The sequence below is a fragment of the Rhizophagus irregularis genome, chromosome 1, assembly GCF_026210795.1.
Source record: "Rhizophagus irregularis chromosome 1, complete sequence".
Lineage (NCBI taxonomy): Eukaryota > Fungi > Glomeromycota > Glomeromycetes > Glomerales > Glomeraceae > Rhizophagus > Rhizophagus irregularis.
In genome coordinates, this window is record NC_089429.1 from 426,022 (window position 1) to 436,598 (window position 10,577).

At 28.1% G+C, this 10,577-nt stretch overlaps 3 protein-coding genes across 3 annotated transcripts; 2 read left to right on the top strand and 1 right to left on the bottom strand.

Annotated features, from left to right (window-relative positions):
* Positions 1-574: 574 nt before the first annotated feature.
* OCT59_000066 (uncharacterized protein) lies at positions 575-1,673 on the top strand (the record flags this gene model as incomplete). Its single annotated transcript, XM_066138577.1, has 4 exons — positions 575-625; positions 722-787; positions 1,223-1,248; positions 1,310-1,673. The coding sequence occupies 4 exons, from the start codon at positions 575-577 to the stop codon at positions 1,671-1,673; spliced, it is 507 nt and encodes a 168-aa protein (XP_065988058.1).
* An 880-nt stretch (positions 1,674-2,553) lies between these two features.
* Positions 2,554-2,992, bottom strand: OCT59_000067 (uncharacterized protein; the record flags this gene model as incomplete). The annotated part of the gene is made up of 2 exons (XM_066138578.1): positions 2,554-2,750; positions 2,875-2,992. The coding sequence occupies 2 exons, from the start codon at positions 2,990-2,992 to the stop codon at positions 2,554-2,556; spliced, it is 315 nt and encodes a 104-aa protein (XP_065988059.1).
* A 4,684-nt stretch (positions 2,993-7,676) lies between these two features.
* Positions 7,677-10,238, top strand: OCT59_000068 (uncharacterized protein; the record flags this gene model as incomplete). The annotated part of the gene is made up of 4 exons (XM_025311524.2): positions 7,677-8,061; positions 8,821-8,978; positions 9,072-9,895; positions 10,001-10,238. 4 exons carry the CDS (start codon positions 7,677-7,679, stop codon positions 10,236-10,238), a joined length of 1,605 nt encoding a protein of 534 aa, XP_025170785.2.
* Positions 10,239-10,577: the final 339 nt, after the last annotated feature.

Genomic DNA, 10,577 nt, shown 5'->3' on the forward strand with positions numbered 1-10,577 from the left:
ATACGTTTACAAAAAGCAAGGAGAATTCGTTCTGCCATTAGTAATGAAATAAAAAAAGAAATATGTGAATATATAATGGCAAATAGTAATGTGAAACAGGAAGAAGTTGCACTTTACTTTAATACAAAATATAATGAATTAAACATTGATAGATCAACTGTATCAAAAATATGGCAAAATCGTGAAAAGTGGATGGCAGTTCTTTCAACTTCACAGACTGCATGTACATTTCGTCATCGCTCAGTTCAGTATCCAGAACTTGATAAGGCCTTGCAAATTTGGACAGCACAAGCAGTGACCGCTGGACTTCCTTTAACTGATATGATTTTACAACAAAAAGGAATAGAACTTGCACAAATGTTAAATATTGGAGAAAATCAAATAAAATTTACTAATGGTTGGGTGTACAGATTCAAAAAACGGAATGGACTTCAAAGAGTTAAGTTTTCAGGTGAGGCTAATAGTGCCCCTATAGAAACTCTTCCAGAAGAACGTGTACGTCTTCGTGCACTTTTAAGCTAAGTATGACAAGGAAGATATTTATAATGCAGATGAAACTGGGCTTTTTTTCCGAATGGAGCCAAACCAAACATTGAGTACTGGTGCAGTTGCGGGGCGTAAAATGGTAATTTTTATTGTAATAATTTTTCGTTAAAATAACTCTTTAAATGTTTTTTATTTTTCTGTAATCACTTTTTGACAAAATAATTATTTTCTGTAGGACAAAAGCCGAGTTTCTGTTTTATTTTGTGCTAATGCTACAGGATCTCATAAAATTCGTCCTTTGGTAATTGGAAAATCATTAAATCCCCGATGTTTTAAAAATCTCAACAAGTCAACTCTTCCAGTCATTTATCGAGCCAATTCAAAAGCATGGATGAGATCTGATATTTTCATTGAATGGCTTAAACACCTTGACTATTACTTTCGCACAATGGATAGAAGAGTTTTACTTCTTATTGATAATGCAGGATCCCACTTTAATCCAAAAAGATTTAAAAAAAATGATGATATGGATGATGAAGAAATTTCAGAATCTGATGACGAACAAGAATCTAAAAAACAAAAGAAAAAAGAAAAACCTGCTGTTGATCTTACTAATATTGAGCTTGTTTATCTTCCACCAAATACAACCGCTCATCTCCAACCTATGGATGCAGGTATTATCCATAGTTTTAAAGCTAAATATAAACAAGAATTTTGTAGACATTTAATTCGGCAGTTTGATTCTGGAGTTGATCATGTTAAGTAAGTTTAAAAAATTAACATTATTTTTCTATTAATGTTATTAATTTATTATTTTATTTAGAAATAAGTTAAACATTAAGGAGGCAATTGATTATATTGCTGAATCATGGAATAATGTCACTCCAACAACAATTCAAAATTGTTGGATCAAAACAGGTATACTTCCATCTTGTGATGATGATAATACGGATGAAGAAGATTTAGATGATGATGAACTTGAAAATCTTCTTATTAATTTGCCGGAAGAAACTGCTGATGTATTGGAATATTTTCAGTTGCTTGATCGTGAAATTCCAACTGAAGAGCACCTTACTGAAGAGCAAATTATTGATATGGTGCGAAATGAAGAAAATCAAGTAGAAGAAAGTGAAGATGATGACGAAAATGAAGAAATTCCTCTGATATCAGGTGAAAAAAGCAATTAATGGGTTGGAAACTTTTGTTAATTATTTTGAACAACAAGAAGATTCCGAGTTTAATATTGGTGATTTGCGTATTTTTAGAAAATACTTACGAGTAATTAGAGTTAGAGAGATCAATGCAAAAAAGCAAAGTACACTTGATGGTTTTTTTGATAGGTAAATAACATTAATATAATTTTTAATAATTGCGAGATGTAATACTTTTATTAGTTATAATAGTTATAATAGTTATAATAGCGTAAAATAATAAAATCGGATTTGATATACATATTAGAAGGCAACGTGCTTTATTTTTATCATGTTATATAATTATATTTAATTTTAAAATAAAGATTATTATATAAAAATAACAAATAAAAAAAAATTTATAGTCACGCTAATACAAAAATTTTATATATATGTGACTATATTGTAAAAGTACAAGTATAAACGCCCTCTCTATAGTCACAGCATTGTGTGGTCCCAAGAGGTGTGACTATAGAGGGGGACGACTGTATATTGTTCAGGGTCCTGTTTAGATATCAGAGTCTCAATTTTTAGGTGTATTTTTAATGTGATAAATCGGGTACCTGATATGTAAAAATGCCCGATATATAACTGATTAGTCACTGATATATAGGTACCTGATATGTACCTGATAGAATCGATTTTGACCAGTGATACACATATCGGATACCTGATATATATTATATAACATATTGGTAACTAATAGTTTGGATATCGAACACCTGATAATTTAACTACAGTATATTTGAAGTTTCGCATTAAAAATCAAATCAGGTACCCGATATGTACCTAATTGGTTACTGATATATAGGTACCCGATATGTGTATGATAGATTCTTTTTTGACCTGTGAGATTGTGATTCAGATAATCCATCTCTTAAGTTAATATTAGATTTGTAATACAAAAGGCATTTTCTGATTTATCAGTTACATTTGAATTTGACTTTTTGATAGGTGATTTGTCTGATTCCTCAAGAGATTCATTATTAAAAGAGGTACTATTATGAGGAATATTAATATCCATAATAAATTCATCAAGAGGTGGATCATCAAGTAGATCATTATGTGCATTATCTGCATCATCAAAACTTTAACTAGACAGGTTGGACGAATTTCCTTTTTTTTTTTCTGCTCAGGTTATTAAAGTTAGATCATCATATAAAATCATGGAAAAGAAATTAATAAATTAATATCTTACTGGATTCCTCAATAGTACTGTTTGATATTCTTTGACGTTTATGTATAGTTTTATTTTTACTCGTAGTATTATTTGTTTTATTACTGTTGTATGATTTTGAATGAGTTATTCTTATCATTGTTAGAAAACAAATGCAAAGTTGTAAAAATAGGGAGTAAAAAAAAAATAAAATAAAATAATTTTTTAACAAGGCAAATTTTAATAGACTATATAAATAAAATTATTAAACTAATTTAGACTATTTTTATACCGCAGTCACTTTAACAACCAATTGTTATTAATAATATATATAATTGTTAATAAATGAATAATTAATAAGATCTGTGTGACGTAACCTGCATGATATATTTTATGTAAGATGATGCCAACTGACACTAGTTACTTTAATTTGTATTTATTTATTTCATATTGTTATCCTGTCAACGATTAAAGTCAACTGAAAAACTTTAACGCTTTAACAAGTTAACTGGAGTTTAACTTAATAGGAGAGTCTTAAGTTGATCACAAATAATCACGTGAAATAACGTTGGATGTTCAGTTAAAGAAAATAGGTTTTTATTAAAATAATGTAAGGTTTTAAATATGACGAAAAATATAGATAATCTCTTGGTTGCGAAATTAACTATCTTGAATTATACTACTGGGAATAATACTCTTTTCGTATAACTCGAATACTACAATACAATTCTTAACTAACTGACTGACCTCCCCTTCTACTTGGTAAAATCCTATCCCTATTTATAATAAAATAAAAATCAAGAATATTTGATAAAGTAAATAAAACAAATATAATAAATAAATAAATAAAATAAAATAAATAAATAAGATAAAATAAATATATCAAATATAGGGCTTCAATCAGTTTCGGTAATTACCGAACTGATCTGATCAGTTTCAGTATCAGAACGGTTTTAGTATTCTGATTTACCAAACCGAACCTTTCAGTAAATTTACCAATTAGTTTCGGTAACTTCGGTTTTGGTATCAGTTTTACAATTTACTGAACCAATTTACTGAACTGATATTTTCGGTATCAGTTTCAGTAAATTTTACCGATCACTTCAGTAAATTTTACTGATCATTTCGGTAAATTTACCGAACTGATTTGCTGAACATTTTGTGACGTTGATAAAAAACGTCGCGAAATGTTTTTTTTTGACAATTTAATAAAAATATTGCAAAATGTTTTTATTTGTTAATTTATTTAAAAAAAAATGTTTCGCAACATTTTTTTTTGATAATTTAATAAAAACGTTGCGAAATGTTTTTATTTGTTAATTTATTTTAAAAAAAACGTTTCGCAACATTTTTTTTCATAACTTAATAGAAAACGTTGCGAAATGTTTTTTATTAGTTAATTAATTTAAAAAAAAACGTTTTGCAACATTTTTTTTGATAATTTAATAAAAACGTTGCGAAATGTTTTTATTTGTTAATTTATTTTAAAAAAAACGGTTCACAACATTTTTTTGATAATTTAATAAAAACGTTGCGAAATGTTTTTATTTGTTAATTTATTTAAAAAAAAACGTTTCGCAGTTTTTTTTCATAACTTAATAGAAAACGTTGCGAAACATTTTTTATTAGTTAATTTAATTAAAAAATGTTTCGCAACATTTTTTTTTCAATAATTTAATAAAAATGTTGCGAAACGTTTTTATTAGTTAATTTAATTAAAAAAAACATTTTCGCACGTTTTTTAATAAAAAACGTTGCGAAAACGTTAAAAACTGAACTGATAATGAATCGGTAAATCGGTTCAGTTTTCGGTATTTACCGGTCAGTTTTGGTTTTGGCAAAAACTGTACTGAACTGAACCGATCGGAGCTCTAATCAAATATAACAAATAAAATTAATAAAATTAATAAAATAAATAAATCAAAATATCAAATATATCAAATTTATCAGATTTATCAGATTTATCAAATAAATTAAGAAAATCAAGAAAATTGAAAAAATCAAGGGATCTACAAAATGATCTACAAAATTGATCTACATAAAATTACTGCGCTACATTTCTATTTTAACAATATATTATATCATTATATATTCATAAAAAAAAAGTAAAAAAAAAATAAATAATTATTTCTACACTATTTTCTATTTTTTTTCAGTTTGCAGATCTTTTTTTAAGCTTTTTTAACTTCTTTTTATTTATTTTAACAAAGCTTATCTATTAATTGGTTATATTTTATTTTTTCAGCAAAAATTTTCCCTTTTCTTTTTTTCCATTTCTCCTATTTCTATTTCTCTATTTCCTTATTATTTTCTATTTTCCTTCTACTTGTACTTAATTTAAAAAAAGGTTGAAAAGCACATCATGCAAGATAATGAAATGTTTCTATTTTTTGATTTTTTTTTTACAGTTCCTGGATGCGACATTTTGGTAAGTTTGTTAAGATTTATTTTTTTTGTTTTATTTTAATGAACGATTTTTAATGGCTTGTTTCTTAATTTTTTTAGATGGTTTGGTTCTATGAATACTTAAACATATAGGAATATGGTAGAAAGATTTTTTCATAATTATTTATTTTACAATACAAAATGCCAGGCCTTTGAACACATGAAATTTTAGTAGAAGGACTTAAAATTTTTTTTAGTTGAGATCTTTAGAACGCATAGTAGTAAAATTAGAAAATATTCTTTTTTAACATTTTGATTTTACTTTTTTTTTAGACACGTAGTATTTAGTAGGAGATTATAAGAATTATTTATTTTAAATTTATTTCTTTAAATGAGACATTTCTAACATTTCAATTTTTTCATTTTTGTAGATGATTAATTCTTTAAGATACTTGGATGCATGAAAAATTCTGTGAAGAGATTTTTATTTTTATTTTTTTAACAAAACGATCATTTATTTTGTTTTGCAGATGATTGGTTCCTTGAAATACTTGGATATGTGGAAAAGTCAGTAAGGGAATTAATATAAATAACTCTTTCAAACGAAATAATTTTAACGTTTTACTTTTTCCTTCTTTTTGTAAATGACCAGTCTTCTGGTATCTGAACGTGTGAGAATTCGGTAAGGAGAACTAGTTAATATCGGCCATATTTCACATGTATCATGTAATTAAAATTAATAAATATGATGAACAACTTTTTTTTTTAACTTTTACCACTGTACCTTTAATTTCAAATTGTTTATCATTTTATCATATTTCGTTTCCTTTTCTTTTATCCTTTCCTTTGTCCTTTCTTTTCCTCTTCCTGTCCTTTTTTCCTGTACTTTCCATTTAAATATTCTTTATATTTAAGTAGTTCTCTCAATCTTCCCTGACATTACATTTCAGTAAGTTCATATTTTTTTTTCTTCAATTGTTTTTATTGAATAGTTTCTTAGTTCTTTTTTTCTTTTTTTTTTTTAGACAACTAGGTATGCAGTCTTTGGTCTTTAGGCTAATTTATAGGATTTTGGTAGGAATTTTATTTTTCTTTTAAATTATTCTTTTAACAAACCATTTACTAACATTTCAATTTTTACTTTTTTTAGATGGATTTCTTTAAGACTTGATATTTTCCTACAAGCTTTTTCTTTCTTAACAAAAGTTTAGCAATTAAACATGTGTTTAAAAATTTAGAGTATATTAAAAATATTGATAACAAGATATTATTTTACGGTTTTGTATATATTTTTATTGAAGTTATAAAAAAAAATGATATTCAATTTTTTTTAGTACTGAATTATTTTTATTAAAACATAATACTGACATTTCGATTTCCTTTTTTTAGATGGCTTAATTCTTGGACGTGTGGGAATTTGGTAGAAAATGATTATTTTTTAATTATTTTTTTAACAAAACGTTTGCTAACATTTTGTTTTTTCTCTTTTTTAGATGGCTTCTTCTTTGGATATCGTTAGAGATGCAGATTACAGTGTGTTTAATTTTAATGAAATGCTAACCTATTAATGAAATAGATCTTTAGTTCTTTGAATGTAATGTTTAGATGCAGAATTTTGGTAAGATATATTTTTTTTACTAAGTTACACAAATACTAACTTTTTTTTTCTTTTTTTTAGACAATTGGCTCCTTTAGATGCGAATTTTGTAAGTTATTTAACTTTTTTCTTTAAATTTTTTCTTTTAGCGAATAGTCACTAACATTCATCATCTTTCCTTTTCAGTTGGTTGGCTTGAACGCATGGAAAATTTGGTGAGACTCTGTTCTAATTATGCATTTCAATGAAATATTTTATAACATTTCAATTTTTTCTTTTTTTTAGATGATCCAGGTCTCTAGATGTTTGGGGATTTGGGATTTGGGGATTTGGGTTAAAATCATAGGCTTTCTCACCAGCTGGCAAGGTGTATGAAATTTCTTTAATTTATAAAGAAAGCCTTGCTAAAGTTATCTTTAGAATAGGTCTAGTAATATATTGCCTTAATTGAGCGTGGCTACGAGAGTTTATAATTCTTAAATTGCCTTATTCCTATTCATTACACACATATATATCTTATAATTAATTATACAATTTATTTTTAGAGAAAATTTATTTTTCACCCAGGTGATTTCTCACCCAGTCACATGATAATATTATATTAATATAATTATTATAAATAATTTAATTGGTTAAAACGCGCTCCTTACTATCTATAAATAAATAAAAATTTTACCTTAGAGAACGCGGGTTCAATTCCTGCGCCAGGCTTTAATTTTTTTTTTATTTATAGCATCATGCTACATGTATCGCAGGTCATTGGTGCAGCAGATATAACACGTATAACGCATTTTCTTTGTATTCACACGGTTAGTAAAGTCATATTCACGTCGTGTTTTTTTTACTTTTATGCTCTCTAATCATGATTTCTGAGGTTATACCACCCATTGAATCCTCCAATTATGATAATCATGATAATAATGAAGATAACGAAAGTACTACGCTATTTGCTGAAAATATTTTAGGTTTTAATTTTAAAGATTGCGTAAGAAGTTTACCTTTAATTAACACCCCGATCAAGCTTGAGGTGGGAACTAGCTTTTATTCTATGACAATAGCAATTCACTATATAGAACAATTCACTCTTCAGAATAATTTTGCCATTTTTAAGCATAAAAGTGAAAAGTTTTTGGATGGTACTTGTAGAAAGAAGGTACTTAAGTGTAATTTAGGAGGAAGGTATACTCAAAAACTTTCAAGGCCAACATCAGATAAAATGACGATGAAGGGAAGCAAGAAGCAAGGGTGTAAGTGGCAGATAAATATAACGCGACCGTCAAATTCATCAATAGTAACTGTAACACAATTTCATTCTGAGCACAATCACAAAATTTCTACCGAAACTTTGCAATTTGCTCCTACTTATAGAACTTTTCCTGAAGAAATAATGGATCAAATTGAGTTTTATGTTATACATGATAGATGTGACGCGTCAATAGTTAGAAATCTTTTGCAACCCAAGTATCCTGACCATGTATTCCTTATTCAAGATCTTGGAAATGCTATCCAAAAGATTAAATGGGAAAATGGAATAAGCCTGGACGATGCAGCTTTTTTATTATTGAAGCTTTTTGATTTACAAGCTAATAATCCTGCGTGGTTTGTAAAGCTATTATTAGATGATACAAGTAATCGTCTGATCAGTATTTTCTGGATGTTACCAGAGCAACGCGAAAGATGGATCAAGTTTTATGATATCATCATTCACGATAATACCGCAAAGACCAACAAGTATAATTATCCGTTAAGTCTTTTCATTTTAATCGATAACTACAACAAGAGTAGATTAGCTGCTCAGGCGTTCTTGCAAGATGAAAGACAGGAATCGTACGAATGGCTACTTCGATGCTGTCTTGAAGCGTGTAAAATTTCTCTATTAACCTTTGTTACTGATGGAGATTCTGCGATGATTGCAGCTGTTTCCACAGTATTTCCTGAAGCCCATCATATGCAATGTCTATTTCATCTTTATCAGAACCTTCCAAAAAACCTTCGTTCATGTTTAGGTTCGTCACTTTATCAAGAATTTCTTAAAGATTTTAGGGCAGTTCAACGTTCCCACTGTGAAAAAGTATTTGAGCAAAGATCTCAAAATCTAGTTGAAAAATATGCTGCAGAAGAAAGATATATATCTACAGTACTATTAAATCGAAAGCATACCTGGGTAAAATGCTTTACATCACATCATTTTACAGCAGGAACACAATCTACATAGCGTGTTGAATCAGAAAATGCATTAATTAAAAAAGCTATACAGTCAAGCTTTTTTCTCTTGCAAGCTCAGGAAGCTATTGAGAATCGGCTTGAATTTGAATCTATTAATACGCGTTATTCTATTTGGAAAACTTCAACATTACAATATACACAGTCACTTATCATTCAAACGTTTTTTAGTGGCATTGACAGCATTATGAAGAAGTATCTTACTCAGCCTATTCATGATGCACATTATAAACAGATGTGCCAATCTGTGTGTTATTTCATGCATCAAGTATCAATTGCAGAAGCTCTAACATTGGATGATGATTCATTTAAGCCAATCTTTGATGGAGAAGACTCTGCTGAAACTTTTGCCGAAATAGATGAAGATAGGGAACTGGACTTGCAATCACTAATGGCAATGGTTAATATTGATGATATCATTGAGATATGGAAGATTTCTAGATATAATTATCCAAAGACCTACCAATTCGTGATTCTTCTTAGTACTGGTGAGCATTTATGTACTTGTTTTATGCTCATCACTCATGGTATTGTGTGTCGGCATTTTTTTAAAGTATTTGTTAAATCATCCAAAGCACGTTTTCATTTAACATTGATACCTTGCCGTTGGTATAAAGATGAATATATTAGTTTAAGTGAGGGTTATTTTAATGAAAAGGTTATAGGCAACAGAAATTTTAATTATAGTAGCACCTTTGAATTTACCAGAAAGTATACTATAAATGATCTTTCAGAAGAATACTCCAAACAAATAACGCGAAAACAACTGAAATATGGCATTTTAATGGGTGAAGCAAAAAAAGCCATTCAGTTTGCAATTTGTGATGATGATGAAGAATTAATCAAACTTATAAAGGAGTATAATAAAAGGAAAAAAACTCAATACATTCAGGCGGAATCAGTTAAGCAACAAAGAGCTTTAGCAAATTGATTAGCAGAAAATGACAATCAAGTTATTTGTAGGCCAAATGGAGTACTAATTGAATCTAATCAAGTTTTAGATTCATTAAAACATCAACCAAAGGGAAGACCACCTGGAAAACGTTTTAAATCATCCACTGAATTGAAAAGTAAAAGTAAAAGTGAAGCAACTGATGGGGTCGCAAGTGTAGTTTATGTGGAGGAAATGAACATTATCGTAGCACTTGTCCTTCAAAGTAGTCATTTTATGTACAACAATAAAGTGATTTTTAACTCTTGAAATTATTGTATTTGTAAGATAAATGTTCTGTACTGTTAGCATTATGACTTACACGAATATCTAGATTAAAGATTTTAGATTCACCACGCAAAGCATCATGCGAAACATCACGAAACATCACATAATACAAATGAAATAACACAAACATGAATGGCAAATAGCACGTATGACACAAATAACAAAATAAAAAATTAAAAGGCACAGTGCAGGAATTGAACTGCACGTCTTTAAGATAAAATAAAATTATTTGCTTTTACAATTAATGTTTTTATTTAATTTTATTTGTATATTATAATAATTATATATATCACGTGACAGGGTGAGGAATAATTAGTCTTA